The sequence below is a fragment of the Heterodontus francisci genome, chromosome 18, assembly GCF_036365525.1.
Source record: "Heterodontus francisci isolate sHetFra1 chromosome 18, sHetFra1.hap1, whole genome shotgun sequence".
In the NCBI taxonomy this organism is placed as follows: Eukaryota; Metazoa; Chordata; class Chondrichthyes; order Heterodontiformes; family Heterodontidae; genus Heterodontus; species Heterodontus francisci.
Genome location: NC_090388.1, coordinates 6,617,095 through 6,641,155, shown reverse-complemented (window position 1 = coordinate 6,641,155; position 24,061 = coordinate 6,617,095). Strand labels below are relative to the sequence as shown.

Here is a 24,061-nt window from a genome sequence, read left to right as displayed (position 1 = left end):
TGCCATGTACAGTGAATGGGTTAGCACCTGCTTTAAATTGGCAGAAATATATTTTTATAGTGTCTGTCATAATCTCAGGACTTCCCAAAGTGCTTTACAGTAACAGAGGTATAATGCAGCAGCCAATTTGTGCACAGCAAGCTCCCACAAACAGCTATGTGATAATGACCAGATCATGTGTTTTTAAGTAGTGTTGGTAGAGGGATAAATATTGGCCAGGACACTGGTCAGTGTGGGTCACAGAATGGCCCTACAATGTCGCCATATCCTCACTGCCAGTGTGGCTCACAGAGCCTCCGAGAGAGCAAACTACATGAGCCTAGCTTATGACCCAATTTTAACCTTCCCCCACTGCACAGAAATGGGGCAGCATCCTATTCACCTCTCCCCATGCATACAAACATACAAATTAGGAGCAGGAGTAGGCCACTCAGCCCCTCGAGCCTCCTCGGCCATTCAATAAGATCATGGCCAATCTGATTGTAACCTTAACTCCACATTCCCACCTACCCCCAATAACCTTTCACCCCCCTTGCTTATCAAGAATCTATCTACCTCTGCCTTAAAAATATTCAAAACTCTGCTTCCACCACCTTTTGAGGAAGAGAATTCCAAAGACTCATGACCCTCCGAGAGAAAACATTTCTCCTCATCTCTGCCTTAAATGGGTGGCCCCTTATTTTTAAACAGTGACCCCTAGTTCTAGATTCTCCCACAAGGGAAAACATCCTTTCCACATCCACCCTGTCAAGACCCCTCATGATCTTATATGGTTCAATCAAGTCGCCTCTTACTCTTCTAAACTCCAATGGTACCGCCTAGCCTGTCAAACCTTTCCTCATAAGATAACTCGCCCATTCCAGGTATTAGTCTAGTAAACCTTCTCTGAACTGCTTTCAACGCATTTACATCCTTCTTTAAATAAGGAGACCAATATTGTACACACTGCAATTTTAACAGGCACATTTCAGGAAGTGTCTGAGGCCCTTACTCCAAGCAGGTGAGGACCTCACTCACATTTAACAGCCAGGGTCTGATGACCTTTTTAAGACCCCAATAATATTTTAACCGGGAACGGTGCATTTAGCTCCTGTTACACGGCTCACCGGGGTCACTGGGAGCTGAGGTGCTGAGAAGCACCTGATCCAGAACAGGACTGAAATATTTGTCACTTTTGTTTTGTAAAGGTTTCCTTGTGGTCCCCATAAGGAACTCTAATGACTCTCCCTATCCCAGGCTTCCCTACTCCACCTGCACCGGCTGCAATCATCTCTTGCCTTATCTCCTTCTCCTGGTCTCGTTTTTATCCTCTTCCAGGAGATTACATGGCTCCAGGTGGGTATCGTGACCTTCTCCTGGCTGACCTTCCACCCTTGGTAACTTGATCTCATTCAAAATATTGCTGCCATATCCCACCTCGCACCAATTTCTATTCACCTATCACCCCTGTTGCTCGCTGACCTACATTGGCTGCTGGTCTGGCAAAACCTTGATTTAAAATTCTCATCCTTGTTTTCAAATCCCTCCTTGGCCCTTTCCCCCTCCTTATTGCTGTAACCTTCTCCAGCCACAACCCTCCAAGATCTCTGCACTCCTCCAATTCTGGCCTTTTGAGCATTCCTGATTTTAATTGCTCCACCATTGGTGGCCGTGCCTTCAGATGCCCAGGCCCTAAGCTATGCAATTCCCTCCTTTTAAGATGCTTCTTAAAGCCTACCTCTTTGACTAAGCTTTTGGTCACCTGTCCTGGTTGCTCCTTATATGCCACGGTGTCAAATATTGTTTGATAACACTTCTGTGAAGCTCCTTGGGACCTTTTACTATGTTAGTGCAAATTGGTATTGATTCAAGTTTGTAAATATGATTCAGATATCACTACGCTGAATATGTGGAGAATGAGGACATGCTCTCCCTCTACTGATGGTGTTTTCCCTGTTCCGACTTTTCCAGCTGAGGGCCTTAGTCTGGGGCCTCCTGCAAAGAAAATTCCGCTCCTTTTGTAAGGTTTTCATAAACGTTTGCATCAACGATGAGTGCACAGCAGATAAGGAGAAGCTGGATAGTGTGCTGCTAAGGTAATGCTACTTAACACAATGCAAGGGCTCAGTGGTTCACTGGCAGTTACTGTAGGCAGTAGGGAGTGAAAGACATGCTTGGAATTTGTTTCAAAGTTGGTCTCCCAGCTTTATTTGGGTGAGGAGATTGCCATGTCCTTGTCTCATTTACCTCCATACCAGTTGGAAGATTTCATCATGTAGAGAGACCTGAAGAGCGATTGCAATCTGCTATTGGTTTGAACTAGGTTATAAATTAAATTGACTGCTTTTTAATGGGAACGTCAGATGGGAGCAGTATCCATATCTATACCAGAGACTCAAACTTTACCTCTCCAACATTACCTCAGGCTCCATCAACCACTGTGCTATCTTTCAGACACCAAATCACAGATTAGCCTCCAGTGAAACATAGGCAACACACGAACATACGAATTAGGAGCAGGAGTAGACCACATGGCCCTTCGAGCCTGCTCCACCATTCAATAAGTTCATGGCTGAACTGATTACTCGACATTTCCACCTACCCCGATAACCTTTCACCCCCTTGCTGATCAAGAATCTATCTACCTCTGCCTTAAAAATATTCAAAGACTCTGCTTCCACTGCCTTTTGAGGAAGAGAATTCCAAAGACTCGTGACCCTCTGAGAGAAAAATATTTCTCCTTATCTCTGTCTTAAATGGGTGACCCCTTATTTTTAAACAGTGACCCTTAGTTCTAGATTCTGCCACAAGGGGAAACATCCTTTCCACATCCACCCTGTCAAGACCCCTCAGGATCTTATATGTTTCAATCAAGTCACCTCTTACTCTTCTAAGTTCCAGCGGATACAAGCCTAGCCTGTCCAATCTTTCCTCATAAGACAATCCACCCATTCCAGGTATTAGTCTAATAAACCTTCTCTGCACTGCATCCAATGTATTTACATCCTTAAATAAGGAGACCAGTACTGTACACAGTACTCCAGATGTGGTCTCACCAATGCCCTGTATAACTGAAGCAAAACCTCCCTACTTTTGTATTCAATTCCCCTCATGATAAATGACAACATTCTATTAGCTTTCTAATTACGTGCTGTACCTGCATACTAACCTTTTGCGATTCATGCACTAGGACACCCAGATCCCTCTGCATCTCAGAGCTCTGCAATCTTTCACCATTTAGATAATATGCTTTTTAAAAATTCTTTCTGCCAAAATGGACAATTTCCCACTTTCCCACATTATACTCCCATTTGCCAGGTCTTTGCCGACTCACTTAACCTATCTATATCCCTTTGTAGCCTCCTTATGTCCTCTTCACAAGTGACTTTCCTACCTATCTTTGTGTCATCAGCAAATTTAGCAACCATACCTTTGATCCCTTCATCTAAGTCATTTATATAAATTGTAAAAAGTTGAGGCCCCAGCACAGATCCCTGTGGCACACCTTGCCAACCAGAAAATGACCCATTTATGTCTACTCTCAGTTTCCTGTTAGATAGCCAATCTTCTATCCATGCCAATATGTTACCCCCTACACTTGGAGCTTTTATTTTCTGCAATAACCTTTGATGTGACACCTTATCAAATGCCTTCTGGAAATCTAAGTACAATACATCCACTGGTTCCCCTTTACCCACAGCACATGTAACTCCATCAAAGAACTCCAATAAATTAGTTAAACATGATTTTCCTTTCACAAATCCATGTTGACTCTGCCTGATTACCTTGAATTTTTCTAAATGCCCTGCTATAACGTCTTTAATTATCGCTTCTAACATTTTCCCTAAGATGTTAAGCTAACTGGCCTGTAGTTTCCTGCTTTCTGTCTCCCTCCCTTTTTGAATAAAGGAGTTACATTCGCTATTTTCTAATCTAACGAAACCTTCCCCGAATTTAGGGAATTTTGGAAAATTAAAAGTAACGCATCAACTATCTCACTAGCCACTTCTTTTAACACCCTAGGATGAAGCCCATCAGGACCCGGGCACTTGTCAGCCCGCAACTCCAACAATTTGTGCAGTACCACTTCCCTGGTGATTGTAACTTTCTTGAGTTCCTCCCTCCCATCCATTTCTTGACTTACAGCTAATTCTGGGATGTTGCTTGTACCCTCTATAATGAAGTAAGACCAAAGGTTTCCTGTTCACTTGCATCTCACCCTCAATTCCATCTCCCTCCCATTATTTCCTCTACATTTTCTTTGTTATGAGCTTGGCCTGTTCATTTCAATGCGTGGTGCCTTTAAATTTTTTACGCATTCATGCACTTGCAGTATCTTACAGAGATCAACTTGTGAGCAACCTGTGTGGTACCTTCTAGATTGCTTCACAACCACATACATATCCAGCTTAACAGGAACATTGCCTCTTCCTGGTCGCTTGCTTACACTGAACCCAATGGTGTCAACTCTCAGTGCCCTTCTGGATCTTGAGCGGAGTTTCAACCCTCAAATTTAGTCCATCACCAAGAACACCTCCTACTTCTATCTCGGCTCTGTCACTCCCGAAACACTCATTGGTGCCCTCAGTATCTCTGCACTCAACATTTCCCATACCACTCCAAACTCACCTCCCATCCTCCAACCCACATGAACCCACATCATCTAACCCTACTGCCCACGTCCTAAGTTCGATTCGCCCATCATCCCAGACCACACTGACTTCTGTTGGCTCCACATCACCCGTTACATTGAACTCATCATCTATGTCCTCCCTTTATGCTTTCACCCAATGGTCCCTCTGTAATTTCCTCTGGTTTTATGTCCAAGTCCACATCCTTGGCTCTTCTGCGTTTCCAGTTCTCTGTTTTCCCTCCCACTGATCCCCCAAGAGCAGAGCCATTGTACCCCCCCTGCTCTCTGAAACTCCCTTCTAAAACTCTGCCTCACTACTACTCTCTCCAGATTCAAAAGCCTCCTCAAAACTCATCCTTTTAACTATTCCATCAGTCAGCTCTCCTAATCTCTGCCCAACCACTCTTTTCTAAGTGTCTTGGGATCTTTCTTTTCAATTATTTATTGTCAGGATGTGGGTGTTGCTGGCATGGCCAGCTATTTATTGCCTTTAGAAATAGTGGTGGACTCTCTTGTGTGGGTTTGATGCAACTGAATGACTTGTGAATGGCTTCACAATGCAATTGAGAGTCGACCACATTAGAGTGGGACTGGAATCACATATAGCACCAGACTGGGTACATAGAAACATGGGAAGCGCCAGATGAAAAAGATCAAGGTCCATCTAGTGCACCTTCTACTATTCTGGTAGTCACACGATGAAATGATAATGGAGATATTGATCAATCAAGCAATCAATTTCTATCAATGAGTCTACAACAGACTCGGATAACATGAGGAAAACCCCCAGTGCTTTGGGAACCACAGATCCAAAGTCACCTGTTCCCCCCAAACACACGCACTCACCACATGTCATGTCCCAAATTACTCATATTCTGTATCCCAAAATAATAAGGATGGCAGGTTTCTTTCCGTAAATGATATGAGACAACCAGTTGGGTTTTCATGACAACCTGACAGCTTCATGACCACTTTTACTGAGACCAGCTTTTTATTTCCAGGTTTGTTTAGTTTCTAAACTGAATTCTAAATCTCAGAAACACCATGGTTGGATTTGAACTCAAGTTCTTCTGGATGATTTAGCTCAGTGACATAACCAATACACTACCATGTAATAACAGAAACTTCCATTTGTAAAGCACCTTTAATCTAGTAAAATGTCCCAAGGTGTTTGATGGGAGCAATTATCAAATAAAATTTGACACAGAGCTACATAAGGAGATATTAGGACAGGAAAGAGGTAGGTTTTAATTCTTAAAAGGAAGGGAAAGAGGTGGAGAGGTTTAGGAGGAGAATTCCGACCCATATTATTATTGCATTGTCTATATTGTGTCCTATGTAAGTGTGAGTCATTCTGTTGCTGCTGTTGATTGAAATCTTCTCTTTAGAATGAATGTAATTCTCCTCCCTATGGAACTTGAAAAGCTGTGGTATAGTTTACCGATCAGCTACCCAGTAGAAGCTATTTCATTGAGGAAATTTCTTCGACATTTTAGCAGATTGAAAAAGGTTAAGGACTCGGGTAGGTGAATGTTTTGTGTCTTTCTAATGATTTTGAATAAAAACAAAAAATAAGAGCAGGGGTAGGCCATATAGCCCCGCGGGCCTGCTCTGCCACTCAATACAATCATGGCTCATCTTCAACCTCAACTCCACTTTCTCGCACTATCCCTATATCTCTTGATTGCCCTGGTAACCAAAAATCTACTGATCTCAGTGTTACGTCTTCTGGTTGTTTTCTGGTTCCCAGATGTTGGAAATAATCACACTTTAAGACTTGGAAAAGGCTGGAGTCTTTGTTTATTCATTCAGCCAGCATGCTGCCTGTTGTAGGACTGCTTGAGACTGGTTTCCTGTGACATGTCACATGACTCTCCAGCACAACCATGAATGCGGCCCCACTGGAACACTTACATATAACAATTAGTTCCTAGTATTTTACAGATAGTATAACAGTAGCGCAGTGGTTAGCACCGCAGCCTCACAGCTCCAGTGACCCGGGTTCAATTCTGGGTACTGCCTGTGTACAGTTTGCAAGTTCTCCCTGTGTCTGCGTGGGTTTCCTCCGGGTGCTCCGGTTTCCTCCCACATGCCAAAAGACTTGCAGGTTGATAGGTAAATTGACCATTATAAATTGCCCCTAGTATAGGTAGGTGGTAGGGGAATATAGGGACAGGTGAGGATGTGGTAGGAATATGGGATTAGTGTAGGATTAGTATAAAATGGGTGGTTAATGGTCGGCACAGACTCGGTGGGCCGAAGGGCCTGTTTCAGTGCTGTATCTATAAATCTAAATCTGAATATATAACACTAGGTCCTGACTGAGCATCCACAGCTCTCTGGGATAGAGAATTCCAAAGATTCAAACCAGTTCGCCTCACCTCAGTCCGAAATGGCTGTCCTCTTACCCTATGACCTCTAGTTCTGGATTCTCCAGCCAGGGGGGAACAGCCTCTCAGCAGCTACCTGTTATGCCCTCTAAGAATTTTATACATTTCAATGAGATCACCTCTCATTCTTCTAAACTCCAGATAATATAGGTCCATTCTACTCAATCTTTCCCCAGAGGATAACCCTTGCATCCCATGAATCCCAAACATTAACTGCCCTCTTTTAAAATGAAATGTAATTGCTTTGAGTTTTTTGCTGAGATGCTTTGAAGTTGTGTACACGTCAGAAGCAAAGTAACCAGGCTGGGCCCTTTGGATCCGAGAAGTGCAGGGGTAGTGCCGAGGGAATCAGGAGTCAGGAGCTGCCTGCCTCCCATAGACAATGGAGTTATTTTTAGCAAAAGCAAAATACTGCAGATGCTGGAATTCTGAGATGGAAATAGAAAATCTTGAAAATACTCAGCAGGTCTGGCAACATCTGTGGAGAAAGAGAAATAGAGTTAACGAACTGCAAGTTAGATCGGAATAGGTTTGAAGCAAATGCAGAGAACATAAAGGATTGAGAGGTCTGTGATGGGGGCAGGGATAGGCACCAACATTTCGCACCATGGACATTTGACAAAATCACTGACTCAGCCACGGACCTGGGGGCAATCAATTTGTATATAAAGCGTACAGCCAACCTAATACCATCAAAACACAGTCCGATTTAAAACACATTTCTCCCTATTTAGTGAGTATCTGGCATTGTTTTAGCTTGCACAAGTAGTCAATGTCTGCGCACACACTTGATGTAGCGATGCAGAGAATCCAGATAGATCTCCACCTGTCAGGACTGATCTTGATCTCTTTCTCTCCTCTCTCATTTTCTCGCTCCCTCTGTGCGTCAATCCCTATCCCCTCTCTGTGTCCATCTCTCTCCCCTCTCTCTCTCCCCCTTTCTCTTTCCTCCCTCCCTCTGTGTCCATCCCTCTCTCCCTCCACTCTCTCTCTCCCTCCCCCTCACCCCCTCACTCCACTCTCTCTCACGCCATTCTCTCTCCCCACACTCTCTCACGCTCCACTCTCTCTCTCCCCACTCTCTATCCCCCATTCTCGCTCCCCCTTCTTTCTCTCTCCTCTCTCTCTCTTTCTTTCTCTCACTCCCCCTCTCTCCCCTTCCCTCTCCCCCCTCTTTCTCTCCCCCCTCTTTCTCTCCCCCCTCTCTCTTCCCCCCTCTTCCCTCTCTCTCTCCCCTCTCTCTCTCTCTCCCCCACTCTCTCTCCCCCTCCCCTCCCCTATCTCCCTCTCTCTTGTCGTCCCTCTCTCCAACCCTCTCTCTCTCCCCGTCTCTCTCCCTCTCTCCTTATCCCTCTCTCCCTCTCCCCCCTCCCTCCCGCGCTCTCTCTCCCTCTCTTCCACTCCTCCTCTCCCTCCCTCTCCCTCTCTCTGTGACAGTTGCAGAGAGTGGGAACTCTCCCCAGAGCAGTTTTGTGATTGGTCAGTTTCACAGCTGACAGGCGCTGGGAGCAGGTACAGTGGCTTCCGAACTCAGGACAAGTTTGGGGTTTTTGCTGGGCTTCTAAAAAAATAAACAGAACCTGCCGGAAAAACTCAAACTTGAAACCGCTGTTCCTGCTCACAGCACCTGTCAGCTGTGAAACTGACGGCTGTGAAGTTTTTAAAAGTCGGACTTTTCTGGGAAGAAGCAGTCGATGGGAAATTTCTCATTCTTGAAATTACCAGTCACAAACCTCAAAATTTTTACCACAGACACGTTGCTGACCCCTGGATGGGGTCAAAGGCCTCTTGAGCACTTTTGCATGTTCCCCCCCCCCAACTTCCCCCTCAATCTTCATCTCACTTTTGGCATCTGTGCCTTCAGCCCCACACTGGTAATGGCGAGGGTCTTAAGGAAGGTCTGAAAAATCTGTGGCAGATGGATTTCAATGCAGGCAAGTGTGAGATTATCCATTTTGGACCAAAAAAGGATAGAGCAGGGTACTTTCTAAATGGGAAGAGGTTGAGTACAGTGGATGTCCAAAGAGACTTGGGGGTTCAGGTGCATAGATCTTTAAAATGACACGAGCAGATGCAGAAAATAATCAAAAAGGCTAATGGAATGCTAGCCTTTATATCCAGAGGATTTGAGTATAAAGACACAGGTTATGCTGCAGCTGTACAAAACCCTGGTTAGACCCCACTTGGAGTACTGTGAGCAGTTCTGGGCACCACACCTTAGGAAGGATATATTGGCCTTGCAGGGAGTGCAATGTAGGTTTACAAGAATGATACCTGGACTACAGGGGTTAAGTTATGAGGAGAGATTACACAAATTAGGCCTGTTTTCGCTAGAATTTAGAAGGTTAAGGGGTGATCTGATTGAAGTCTTCAAGATATTAACAGGAAAAGACAGGCTAGATAAAGATAAACTACTTCCACTGGTTGGAGATTCTAAAACTAGGGAGCATAGTCTAAAAATTAGGACCAGACCGTTCGGGAGAGATGTTAGGAAGCACTTTTTCACGCAAACAGCAGTTGAAGCTAGAACAGTTGTTAATTTTAAATCTGAGAGATTTTTGTTAAGCAAAGATATTAAGGGATATGGGCCAAAGGCAGGTGTATGGAGTTAGGCCGTGATCAGCCATGATCTCATTGAATGGTGGGACAGACTCGAGGGGCTGGATGGCCTACTCCTGTTCCTATCTTCCTATGTTTTTGCCAATTAATTGAACTGAACTGAGACAATGCATCAATATTCCAAAGCTTTTGTGAGTGTACCATTAGCTGAGTAACACTGGCGTACTTATTCAGAATTCTTTTATTTGCTAATTTAGTTAATCCATTAATTTTAAGTAGGTTTAAATATTAGGTTGAGGAACTTTGGCTCCAGTTTCAATGCTCAAAGGAGTCCAGGACGGAGCCTCTGTTTAACATCTCACCTGAAAGACGGTGACTCTGACAGTGCAGCTGTCCCTCAGTACTGCACCGGTTTATGTGCTAAAGTCCTAAAGTGGAGCTTCAACAAACAACTTGGAAGCGGGTGGAAGAATGTATTTCTACCAACTTGCAGCATTTCAGAAAGTAAAAATTGTACTTTAACAAAAAAAAATCCTTACTTGTCGACTTGTCCTTCTGTTTCCCCAAAAGACTTTAGTTTCAGCTTTCTATGTTTTTGATAAATTTATCAAGTCACCAAACCTGGAAGTGTGGTGCTTGTCTCTGTATCTAATCCTTTATTCTGAAATATCCCAAGGAGAAAATAACCTGCAGCAAAACCCCGTTACTCACATCCAGAATAAACTGCGGCGCGATATCATTAAACATTGGAACGACCTGAAATCTGTCCTGAAGGAACGAGACCCACATGGTACAGGGAGAGTGTCATTCAGAGACATTCAGGCACTTTGTTTGAGTCTGAAGTGGAATCTGCTACCAACGGAGGTCGATAAACTGTGTGCAGCCTACGATCTGGACAAGAATGCAGAGTTTCATTACATTCCATTTATGAAGTCCTACACGAAAAAGGAGAAAGGTACAAGTTATAAATGCCCATTTTTCACCTTTCCGCTTCATCCTTGTTTTCACATCCGTCCATGGCCTCACCCACTCCCTATCTCTGTAATCTCCTCCAGCCCCACAAACCCTGCCAGATCTCTTCGCTCCTTCAATTCTGGCCTCTTGTCCAGCCCCGATTTTCACCACCCCACCATTGGTGGCCGTGCCTTCAGTTGCTTGGGGCCTAAGCTCTGGGATTCCCTTTCTAAATCTCTCTGCCTCTCTCTCCTCCTTTAAGATGCTCCTTAAAACCAAGCTCAGTGACCCGTCCTAATATCTCCTTATGTGACTCAGTTTCAAATCTTGACTGATAACGCTCTTGTGAAATTTTTGGGAGGTTTTACAATGTTACGGGCGCACTATAAATGCAAGTTATTTTTGTTGCTAAAAAAAAATTTGAATTACTCCTATCTTCAAATCTTTTCTGTAGCAATATGGTCAGAACTTGCTGAAATGTGACAGCGTAGGACTGCCGAGTGAGATACTGTCCTCACCCAACACCTGGTTTGGCTGAGATTAGTTAACATAGGAGGACAAACATGGAGGCTCCACATACAGTTCAATTGTATGTGTGGCAGGCAAGGAATCCTTTAAAAGAAAATCTGTAATGTGCTCCAATTCTTATTGTAATTTTATCAATGACACACTTAATAAAATGCATTATTACCCAGTAATCAGTAAATGAAAGGACAAGCTACAGCATTTGCGGGATGACTACGATTTGGTAATCCGAAGATTGCAAACATTTCAAAATGTTCCACAACAGCTGGTGCAGTCACTGTTTTAATGTAGGAATCACAGCAGCCAATTTGTGCACAGCAAGATCCCACAAATAGTAATGTGATAAACTCACCACAGAAAGTTAAGTCTTGTCAATTCAAGCCTAATTACCTTCTTAATAATGTGATTTGTGATAATTTCTGCCAGTCGACCCCTCTGGTATCGAAAATTAACTATTACAAGTGCAGAGTCTCATTCCTTCAGGTTTTATTTGTTGTTGGAGACTTTAAAAAAAAATTAGAGTTTTTACATTTTATTTCTGTTTCCCTTTTATCTCTCAATACAAACTTTCTTTCCCTCCCTTTATTTCTGCTTCTGCACTTGATTTGATATTGAATTAAATATTCAGTGTTACACTTCCTGGTTGAGACTGCGCTGCTCATTTCACAATCCTTCAGTCTGATTGGTTAAGGAGATACCCAGGTTTATTCCCCATTCACCTAGGTCCCAGATGTGGGCATCGCTGGCTAGGCCAGCATTTATTGCCCATCCCTTTGAGAAGGTGGTGATGAGCTGCCTTCTTGAACCGCTGCAGTCCATGGTACAGGTACACCCACAGTGCTGTTAGGAAGGGAGTTCCAGGATTTTGACCCAGCAACAGTGAAGGAACGGCGATATAGTTCCAAGTCAGGATGGTGTGTGACTTGGAGGGGACCTTGCAGGTGGTGGTGTTCCCATGCATCTGCTGTGCTTGTTCTTCTAGGTGGTAGGGGTTGTGGGTTTGGGAGGTGCTGTCTAAGAAACCTTGGTAAGTTGCTGCACTGCATCTTGCAGATGGTCCTGTGTGTTATGTATTGAGGGATAAATGTCGGTTAGGACACTGGGGAGAACTTTCCTGCTCTTCTTCGAATAGTACCATGGGATCATTTATGCTCACCTGAGAGACAGACGGGACCGCGGATTAATGTCTAATCTGAAAGATGGCACCTCTGACAGTGCAGCACTCCCTCAGTGCACTGGGAGTGTCAGCCTGGATTATTTTCTTGAGTCTTTGGTGCGGGTCTTGAGCCCACATCCTTCTGACTCAGAGGCAAGAGCACTACCCACTAAGTCACAGCGAATCCCTTACCTAAAATATAAAACATAAAAACTGGATTCCAAAATATGTAATGTTATTTTTAAAATTATGATTACAGCGGTGGTCTAGCGGTAAATGGAACCATTATGATATCAATGCACACTAATGGTGCATGGTGACATTGAGAAACAGAATTGGGAAGTGGATCTCTCTCAGCCAGTATCACAGCCAGTGTGGCAGTACTCAAATCACCCACTCATCAATATAGACCAGACCAGGAAACGAATGGAACCCTGACCTGAAGGTTACAAACACTGCATTAATCTTTCTAAATCAATGTTCCAAGTGTAGATGTGTATATTCTTGTAAAATCAAGGCATTCATTTTTAAGTGCGGTAATTTTAGGTTTGTGCATTTTTGATGTTTTTCAGAGCAGGGGTGACCAAACAGCAGCTCATAGACCCATGTCTGCGTTCCCCCTACCACGCTAGACCCCACCCCCTCACAGCTTCCGTTCCATTCAGCCTCTCCCTTTCCCTTCCTCTTGATCCCTCTCCCTCCCACTCATGCCTGACTCCTCCCCTCTCACCCCTCCCCCTCCATTCACACCTCACCCCGCTCTTTCCCTCCCGCCACACTCGTCTCCCTCACCCTTCCTGTCACACCCCTCCTCTCCATAGCCATCCCCTCAACCATCCCATCCCCTTCCCCTAAGCCCTTCCGTTCCCCCTCATTCCTCCCCCTCACAACTCACTCTTCCACTCTTGTCCTACCCTCTTCACCTCACCCTCTCTCTCCTTCCCTTCCCCTCTCTCTCTCAGCCCCTCCCACTGCCCCTCCCCCCTCGTTAAGCCCCTCACCCCCTTTCCCCCTCCCTCATCCTCCCCTCGCTCCCTCTCATAGCCCTGGTAATTTGACCCTCAAACCCAGGCTCAATCGTTTTGGTTTGCTGTGTTTGTATTTCATGGTTTTGGATAAGGATTTGAAAAGGAAGAATATCAAAGGATATGTGGAAAGGGGGATATTAATGACATTCGGGTAGATAGATTCAGTTGACGGGCTAGTACTGATATAGACACAATGGGCTGAATAGCCTCCTCCTGTGCTTTTTCTAGAATGTCGATGATTTGAAGATTGATTACAATTGACTTTATACATTAAACAATTACAAACATTTCTCCATGATTGCTGTTTAATTTGTAACACGAAAGAACATTATCGTGTACTGAGTTTTTATTTATTTTCATTGAGCTGAAGAGACCCGACAACATAACTAAACTCCCCTTATTTATTTAAGCTACCTCAGTAAAACGCCACAAAGGTTATATTTTAATCATTTGGCATTAAATAGTCTCGATTTGAACTTTGTGACTCACAAACACCAGGGCCCTAATTTTAACCCAACTCTGGTCAATGGAGCACAGAATCGAGTGGGCTTCTGACTCTAGTCCAAACCCCTTCCCAGAGGGCAGGGTAGGTTAAAATCAGGGCTCACGTATAAAATATATAAGGAGCTTGGAGCCACATTGAGTGTCAGTAAATGGGCCAAGTGTCACGCTGAGTCGCCCCACACAGCTCAATTCAGTGGGAAATAGATGCCGAGAGGTCATTGTATCAATGCATTTAATGACATTAACATGTAGACTTATGCAAGTCTCCACTGGTTGGAGTCATACCTAGCTCAAAGGAAGATGGTTGTGTTTGTTGGAGGCCAACCATGTCAGTCCCAGGACATCACTGCAGGAGTTCCTTAGGTTAGTGTCCGAGGCCCAACCATCTTCAGCTGCTTCATCAATCCACATAAGGTCAGAAGTGGGGATGTTCGCTGATGATTGCACAATGTTCAGTTCTATTCAAAACTCCTCAGATAATGAAGCTGTCTGAAGCTGGACAACATTCAGGCTTGGGCTGATAAGTGGAAAGTAACATTCGCGCCACACAAGTGCCAGGTAATGATCATCTCAAACAAGAGAGAATCTAACCATTTCCCCTTGACATTCAATGGCATTACCCCCACAATCAACATCCTAGGGGCTACCATTGACCAGAAACTGAACTGGACCAGCCATATAAATACTGTAGCTACAAGAGCAGGTCAGAGGCTGGGAATTTTACAGTGAGTAACTCACCTCCTGATTCCCCAATGCCTGACCACTATCTACAAGGCACAAGTCATGAGTATGATGGAATACTCTCCACTTGCCTGGATGGGTGCAGCTCCAACAACACTCAAGTGGTTCAACACAATCCAGGACAAAGCAGCCCACTTGATTGGCACCACATCTACAAACATTCACTTCCTTCACCACCGACGCACAGTGGCAGCAGTGTGTACCATCTACAAGATGCACTGCAGTTACTCGCCAAGGCTCCTTCGACAGCACCTTCCAAACCCATGACCTCTACCAATTAGAAGGACAAGGGCAGCAAATGCACGGGAACACCACCACCTGCAAGTTCCCCTCCAAGTCACACACCATCCTGACTTGGAACTATATCGCCGTTCCTTCACAGTCGCTAGGTCAAAATCCTGGAACTCCCTTCCTAACAGCACTGTGGGTGTACCTACCCCACATGGACTGCAGCAGTTCAAGAAGGCAGCTCATCACCACCTTCTCAAGGGCAATTAGTAATGGGCAATAAATGCTGGCCTAGCCAGCGATACCTACATCCATTGAACAGAATTTAAAAAAAACGTGACCTTCTCGAAAGTGGAGTCGATCGACATACAGAAGGGAAGAGTTGCTGACTACGAGACAGGCAGCTTTCCAGCTGCATAAGCAGATCTGTATGTCATTGGAAACGGCACAAGTGCGTATGCGCACATCCGAGAATATGTTTAATTCTGGAGCGTATACTTAATTTCATTGAGTAAATTCTCTGAGTTTTGTTGGTGATCTTCATGATTTTTATTTTACAGCAGACATGTCCAAACTGCAGCTTGTAGGCCCATGTGCACATCCCCTCTCCCCTCACCCATCTCTCACCTCACTTTCCTCACCTCTCTCTCCCTCCTCCCTGGTCCACCCACCACTCCGCTACTCTTCCCCCAGCCCTCCCTCCTCCCACCCACCCTCCTTACCTCTTCCTCCTCCCTCACCCCCCTCCACCTCATTCCTTCCCTTCTGCAATCTCTCCCCTCCCTTCCCTCTCTCCCTCACCCCATCAACTCTCCTCTCCCCTTCCTCTCTTTCCTCCACTCTCTCCCCCACCCCATCCCAACCCCACCTCTTTCCAAAGCCCTGGTAATTGAGTCCTCAAAGCCCAGGCTCAGTCCTATTGCTTTGTGATGTTTGGATTTAACTACTTGCTGTGCAGTTTCCTCATTGTGGATAAATCACTGCAATCGCAGGAGGTGTAATACTTGCCTTGTTACCTCCTCTCGCCTCATTATCCAAGGCCCTAAACAATCCTTCCAGGTGAAGCAGTGATTTACTTGTACTTCTTTCAATTTAGTATACTGTATTCGCTGCTCACAATGTGGTCGCCTCTACATTGGGGAGACCAAACGTAGGTTGGATGACCACTTTGCAGAACTCCTCCGCTCACTCCACAAGCATGACCCCGAGCTTCCGGTTGCTTGCCATTTCAACACTCCCCCCTGTTCTCGTGCCCACATCTCTGTTCTGGGATTGCTGCAGTGTTCCAGTGTACATCAATGCAAGCTCGAGGAACAGCACCTCATCTTTCGATTAGGCACTCTACAGCCTCGCGGACTCAACCTTGAGTTCAACAATTTTAGAGAATGACTGGCCTTTTTTTATATTTTTCTTTTTTTTGCTATTTTATTTTATTTTTAACCATGTACCTGTTCTTTCATGTGGACAAAGTTGCTCATTACAGTGCTATTAACACTCTCTCTGGACTAATGCTTTGTCTTTCACCACAAGCATTAACACACTCTTTGCTTTTGTCCCATGACAACTTTGTTATTCAATTTCTCCTGCTCTCTGCCCTATCACACACCTTCCCTTTTGTTCTCTTCCCCCACCAAACTGCCTCCCCCACTTCACTCGCTTAAAACCTACTACATTTCTAACCTTTGCCAGTTCTGATGAAAGGTCACAGACATGAAATGTTAACTCCGCTTCCCTCTCCACAGATGCTGCCTGACCTGCAGAGTATTTCTAGCACTTTCTGTTTTTATTTCAGATTTCCAGCAGCTGCAGTATTTTGCTTTTATTTATGGGTTTAATCTTTCTTTGTGGCCCTAATACTCCAGGATACTCGGCAGGATCTATGTATTCGCTATTATTGGACATAGAACACTAGCACAAGAAGCTATTGAGAAAGACACTGTAACATCATTTAAAAAGGAATTGGCGAAGTATTTGAAAAGGAAGAATATGAAATGTTACAGGGAAAAGGGGATGTTAATAGTATTAGAGTAGATAGATTCAGTTGAAGAGCTAGTACTGACACAGGCACAATGGGCAGAATGACCTCCTCCTGTGCTGTTTCTAGAATTTCTGTGATTTGTAGATTGATTACAAGTGACTTTGTACATTAAACAATTACAGACATTTTCTCCATTACTGCCATTTTATTTGTAACACAAAAGAACGTTATCGTGTGCTGAGTTTTTATTTTCATTCACTTGAAGAGACCCGACAACGTAACTAGAACAAAGAACAAAGAACAAAGAAAATTACAGCACAGGAACAGGCCCTTCGGCCCTCCAAGCCTGCGCCGATCCAGATCCTCTATCGAAACATGTTGCCTATTTTCTAAGGGCCTGTATCTCTTTGCTTCCTGCCCATTCATGTATCTGTCTAGATACATCTTAAAAGACGCTATTGTGTTCGCATCTACCACCTCCGCTGGCAACGCGTTCCAGGCACCCACCACCCTCTGCGTAAAGAACTTTCCACGCATATCCCCCCTAAACCTTTCCCCTCTCACTTTGAACTCGTGACCCCTAGTAATTGAATCCCCCACTCTGGGAAAAAGCTTCTTGCTATCCACCCTGTCTACACCTCTCATGATTTTGTACACCTCAATCAGGTCCCCCCTCAACCTCCGCCTTTCTAATGAAAATAATCCTAATCTACTCAACCTCTCTTCATAGCTAGCGCCCTCCATACCAGGCAACATCCTGGTGAACCTCCTCTGCACCCTCTCCAAAGCATCCACATCCTTTTGGTAATGTGGCGACCAGAACTGCACGCAGTATTCCAAATGTGGCCGAACCAAAGTTCTATACAACTGTAACATGACCTGCCAACTCTTGTACTCAATACCCTGTCCGATGAAGGAAAGTATGCCGTATGCCTTCTTGACCACTCTATTTACCTGCGTTGCCACCTTCAGGGAACAATGGACCTGAACACCCAAATCTCTCTGTACATCAATTTTCCCCAGGACTTTTCCATTTAGACTCCGCTTAGTTATTGAAGCTATCTCAGTAAAGCTCCACAAAGTTTATATTTTAAATATTTGGCATTAATTAGTCTTGATTTGAATCTCATGACTCACAAACACCAGGGCCCTAATTTTAACCCAACTCTGGTCAATGGAGCACAGAATCGAGTGGGCTTCTGACTCTAGTCCAAACACCTTCTCAGAGGGCAGGGTAGGTTAAAATCAGGGATCAATTATAAAATAAAGAAGGAGCTTGGGGCCATATTGAGTGTCAGTAAATGGGCCAAGTGTCACGTTGAGTAGCCCCTCAAAGACCTACCCAATGTGAAGTGGAAGCAGACAGGACATTATATCAATGATGTGAGGGACATTAACATATAGACTTATGGAACTCGCCGAGGCTTCTTCAACAGTACCCCAAACCAATGACCTCCACCATGTAGAAAGACAAGGGAAGCAGATGCATGAGAACAGAACCACCTCCAAGTTCCCCTCTAAGTCACACACCATCCTGAGTTGGAACTATATCGCCGTTCCTTCACTGTCACTGGGTCAAAATCCTGGAACTCCCTTCCTAACAGCACTGTGGGTGTACCTACCCCACATGGACTGCAACAGTTCAAGAAGGCAGCTCACCACCACCTTCTCAAGGGCAATTAGTAATGGGCAATAAATGCTGGCCTGGCCAGCGATGCCCACATTCCGAGAATTAATTTTTAAAGGTGCAGTTGCACCACAAAGCTATAAATCCCATTCCATAACAAACTGCTGCATAAAGTGTATGTTTGTAAGCTAGATTTTTACTTAACTTCTCATTTAAAATTCTGATTTGGAAACTTGCAGCCAAATATGTGTGGACAACAGTGACAGTGCCCTCAAATAAAGGAGCAGGCCCTGATTAAAATCATGCTCAAATAAAATCAATCTTAATGGGAAATAGATCACCCTTGTGTTTATGAGTTCTCCTCTGATCCAGAGTCACTATAGGATTTAAAGACTTTTAACAACACTGTTACAGACAGAATTGAGAGAGAACTTAAACTTAAACCCCAGTTCTTTTCCCTTTTCGGTCCATAATCAGTATGTTTTGAAAAGGAAGGTGTGTGTGTTTCTTAAACCCTGAGTGTGTGGCCAATTTGAATAACCAGCAGCACGCTTTTTGTGGGTTTAAAGGAGGATTATTTTTATTCACATATGCACCTTAAAAGTCTGACGCTACAACACTCGCTCACCACTCACACACGCATTTGAGAAAGAAAGCCTTTAAATAGGATCGTGCACTTTAACAAATTACAAGCAAAGGAATAGCTCAGGAGTCACATGATTTGGCTCACCTTGAGGAAAAGGCATGCGTCGTGGGCCCGGTGAAGGAGGTGTTTTCACTCCCGAAATGCAGTTAGGTGGATTCAATAGCTGGAGTTGTATTATCAAAGTTGTTCCAGGATTCTCTCAAAGAGGTGGATTTTCAGTAGGTCATGAAGTTAGTTGCTTGTACATTCGTTAGTAGGAGGTTGGTTTTCTGTACTCGTCGACTTGAAAAGGAACAGGTTCGGAGACTCCAAGATGTTACAGTCTCCAGTTCTTTTACACCGCGATGTTATGGACTGGTCTGCTTTCTGCTTTTTCTGCAGTCTGTATTTTAAAGATTTTTTAAAAGGAGACCAACATGGTTGCTCAACCATGTGACTGCTCACAGTTCTCTTTCCAAATATGGTGGGGTCTAGGTTGATTAACCTCATCCTGTTTATTGTTCTAAGACATTCTTCCTGAGGAGGGTTCAGACAATTACCTTGTTCAGTTCAGGTAAAAACCATTCAATTCTGGAATATCTCCCGATGGTTTCAGGATGGGCATTGATGACACCTCTTCGTCTGGAACGTATTCTGTTCTCTCAGGCAGTGAGTCAGTTCTTGAATACACAAATCAATGTCATGTGACCTTCGGCAGCCAAATTAGCAGCCCATGTCATCTTTTGATGTCCATTGTGGTTCATTTAAAACAAAAAGATTCATTTCCAGAAGATGCTATGCTGAATATAGTCCATGTTTAAAGTTATAAATAGGACATGTCTGTACTGGGCATAACAAACACACAGACAGAGGCAAACAAATCAAACATTGGAAAGAACAAGGGAAAACAATCTTAAAATTAGAGCCACTCGTTCAAGGGGTGATGTCAGGCAGCACTTCTTCACACAAAGGGGAGTGGAAATCTGGAACAACTCCCAAAAAAATGGAAATTGAGATCAACAGATATTTGTTGGGTAATGGTATCAAGAGATATGGAGCAAAGGTGGGACAATGGAGTTGATATATAGATCAGTGATGATTTGATTGAATGGTGTAGAATAGGCTCAAGGGGCTGAATGGACTCCTGCTGCTATCATCCTACATTCTGTGTACATGCCTCAGGCATAACGATTATTCATGATTACAAAAGACAATATATTGCGAATGTTGGAAATCCAAAATAAAAACAGGAAATCGAGGGGGGTGTAATCACCAGCTTTTAAAGCCACAATTACAAAGCTGAATCCATGAAAATATATATCTTTTGCATCATATGTAATAAAGACAATTTTTTTAGATTTTACTTTTATTGATACGGATCTATGGAGGTGTCATATTTAAAAGTAATTTGAAGTTTCACCTGTTTCATCTGGATTACTACTTGAGCCATGAGCTAATTGGCACAGGGTCGATAAGATGAAGGAGGTAAATGCGTGGCTCAAAGATTGGTGTGGGAGAAATGGGTTTGAATTCATGGGACATTGGCACCAGTACTGGGGAAGGAGGGAGCTGTTCCAGTGGGACGGGCTCCACCTGAATCGTGCTGGGACCAGAGTCCTGGCGAATCGCATAACTAGGCCTGTAGATAAGGCTTTAAACTAAATAGTTGGGGGGGAGGGTTCAGTTGCATGGAAAAACAGGAAGTCAAAGTTAAAGGAGAAGGTAGGAGTGCAGGTTAGTGATGAGGCAGATTGTTGCCAGAAAATAAAAGGAAGTGACAGAATGTGTGAACTCCATATTGCACCAAGGAATTGTACAAGAGTAGGGAAATCTGATAATAGAACAAACTTAAAGGTTTTGTATCTGAATGCACAAAGCATTCGGAATAAAATAAATGAGTTAACAGCGCAAACAAAGACGAATGGATATTATTTAGTGGCGATTACTGAGACGTGGTTGCAAGGAAATCAGGTTTGGGAATTGAATATCCAAGGGTACTCAGTATTTTGGAAGGATAGACAGGAAGGAAAGGAGGTGGTGTAGCTTTGTTAGTAAAGGAAGAGATTAGTACTGTAGTGAGAAACGATATAGGCACTGGAGATCAAGATGTAGAATTAGTCTGGGTAGAAATAAGAAATAGCAAGGGAAGAAGTCCCTGGTGGGAGTAATCTATAGATCCCCAAACAGTAGTCCAGCAGTGGGGCACAGTATAAATCAGCAAATACTGGGGGCTTGTAAGAAAGGTACGGCAATAATCATGGGTGATTTTAATATGCATATAGACTGGATTAATCAAATTGGCAAGGGTAGCCTCGAGGGAGAGTTCATTGAATGTATTAGAGATTTTTTGGGGGGCAATATGTTGTGGAACCAGCCAGGAAGCAGGCTATTCAAGATTTGGTATTGTGTACTGAGGTGGCATTAATTAAAGATCTCATAGTTAAGGATCCTCTAGGGAAGAGTGATCATAGCATGCTAGAATTTCAAATTCAGTTTGAGGACGAGAAACTGTTAAACAAAGGTAATTACATAGGCATGAGGACAGATATGGCTTTAGTGGACTGGGCAGGAAGAATAAAAAGTAGGACAGTTGATGAACAGTGGCAGATGTTTAAGTAGATATTCAATTCCTCCCAAGTAAAATATATTCCAGAGAGGAAGAAAGATTATAAGAGGGGGAAAAAAACACCCATGGCTAAGCAAGGAAGTTAAGGATAACGTAAAGACAAAAACTAAGGCATACAATATTACAAAGGCCAGTGGCATGCTGGAAGATTGATAAACTTTTAAAGATCAACAAAGGGTTACTAAAAAAGTAATAAAAAGAGCAAAGGTAAATTATGAAAGAAAACTAGCGCAAAATATAAAAACAGATAGCAAAAACTTTTATATGTATTTAAAAGGGAAGAGAGTAGCTAAAGTGAATGTTGGTCCCTTGGAGGATGAGACTGGGAAGTTAATAGTTTAGTTTAGTTTAGAGATACAGCACTGAAACAGGCCCTTCGGCCCACCGAGTCTGTGCCGACCATCAACCACCCATTTATACTAATCCTACACTAATCCCATATTCCTCTCACATCCCCACCTGTCCCTATATATTTCCCTACCACCTACCTATACTAGGGGCAATTTATAGTGGCCAATTTACCTATCAACCTGCAAGTCTTTGGCATGTGGGAGGAAACCGGAGCACCCGGAGGAAACCCACGCAGACACAGGGAGAACTTGCAAACTCCGCACAGGCAGTACCCAGAATTGAACCCGGGTCCCTGGAGCTGTGAGGCTGTGGTGCTAACCACTGCGCCACTGTGTGGGGAACACAGAAATGGCGGAGACACTAAATCAGTATTTTGCCTCAGTTTTCATGGTGGAAGACACTAGTACCATTCCAATAGTAACAGGTAACGCAGAGGTTATAGAAAGGGAGGAACTTAGAACAATCATCACCACTAGGGAAAAAGTACTGAGCAAACTATTGGGATTAAAAGCAGACAAGTCTGCAGGGCCTGATGGCCTACATCCTAGGATCTTAAAGGAAGTGGCAGTGGAGATAGTGGATCCATTGGTTATAATATAGCAAAATTCCCTGGATGCGGGGAAGGTTCCAGTGGATTGGAAAAAAGCTAATATAACGCCCTTATTCAAAAAGGGAGGGAGGCAGAAAGTAGGAAACTATAGACCAGTTAGTTTAACATCTGTCGTGGGGAAATTGTTAGAATCCATTATTAAGGAAGTAATAACAGGATATTTAGAAAGTCAAAATGCAATCCATCAGAATCAGCATGGTTTTATGAAGGGTAAATCATGATTGACTAATTTGCTAGAATTCTTCAAAGATGTAACAAGTAAAGTGGATAATGGGGATCCTGTAGATGTAGTATATCTGGACTTCAAGAAGGCGTTTGATAAGGTGCCGCACAAAAGGTTAAGACACAAGATAAGTTCACATGGGGTTAGGGGCAATTCATTAGCTTGGATAGAGGATTGGCTAACCAACAGAAAACAGAGAATCGGGATAAATGGGTCTTTTTCTGGTTGGCAAGATGTAACTAGTGGGGTACCACAGGGTTCAGTCCTCGGGCCCCAACTATTTACAATCTATATTAATGATTTGGATGCAGGGGTAGAAGGTACTATAACCAAGTTTGCAGATGACACTAAAATAGGTGGGATAGTAAGTTGCAATAAAGAAATAAGAAATTTACAAATGGATATGGATAGGTTAGGTGAATGGGCCAAAATCTGGCAGATGGAGTTTAACATGGATAAGTGTGAGGTTACCCATTTTGGTCAGAAAAATAGAAAGGCAAATTATTATCTAAATGGAGAGAAACTTCAGAGTGCTTCAGTGCAGACGGATCTGGGTGTCCTCGTGCAGGTACAGCAGGTAATAAGGAAGGCAAATAGAATTTTGGCGTTTGTTGCTAAAGGAATAGATTATAAAAGTAGGGAAGTATTGCTGCAACTGTACAAGGCATTAGTGAGACTGCACCTGGAGTATTGCGTACAGTTTTGGTCCCCTTACTTGAGGAGGGATGTAGTTGTATCGGAGGCAGTTCAGAGGAGGTTCACTAGATTGATTCCAGAGATGAGGGGTTTGTCTTATGAAGAGAGATTGAGCAGTTTAGACCTTTACTCTCTAGAGTTTAGAAGAATGAGAGGAGATCTAATTGAGGTATATAAGATGATTAGGGGGTTTGACAAAATAGACGTAGAAAGGATGCTTCCTCTTGTGGGGCAATCTAGGTCATAGTTTTAGGATAAGGGATAGCAGATTTAAAACAGAGATGAGGAGAAATTACTTCTCTCAAAGGGTCGTGAGTCTGTTGAATTCACTGCCCCAGAGTGCGGTGGATGTCGGGACATTGAGTAAATTTAAGGAGGAGATGGACAGATTTCTAATTAGTAATGGGTTGAAGGGTTATGGAGAATGGGCAGGAAAGTGGAGTTGAGGCTGAGATGAGATCAGCCATGATTGTATTGAATGGCGGAGCAGGCTCGAGGGGCTGAATGGCCTACTCCTGCTCCTAGTTCTTATGTTCTGTTATTGTTAGATATTCGAACAATTCCCAACTGCACAAGAATACCCATCTCTTGGTTTTGTCGGATTAATGAAAGATTGCTTTATTTTAAG

At 43.6% G+C, this 24,061-nt stretch overlaps 1 protein-coding gene across 6 annotated transcripts in view; it reads left to right on the top strand.

Annotated features, from left to right (window-relative positions):
- The window catches only part of LOC137379412 (EF-hand calcium-binding domain-containing protein 6-like), a 120,074-nt gene extending 106,561 nt beyond the window's left edge, over window positions 1–13,513 (top strand). For all 6 annotated transcript variants that reach the window (XM_068050188.1, XM_068050187.1, XM_068050185.1 and 3 more), the window contains 4 exons: window positions 1,951–2,075; window positions 6,001–6,134; window positions 10,238–10,516; window positions 12,456–13,513. In XM_068050188.1, the coding sequence (XP_067906289.1) occupies window positions 1,951–2,075; window positions 6,001–6,134; window positions 10,238–10,516; window positions 12,456–12,466 (549 nt within the window). In that variant the 3' untranslated portion in view covers window positions 12,467–13,513. The remainder of the gene's footprint in view (window positions 1–1,950; window positions 2,076–6,000; window positions 6,135–10,237; window positions 10,517–12,455) is intronic.
- Window positions 13,514–24,061: the final 10,548 nt, after the last annotated feature.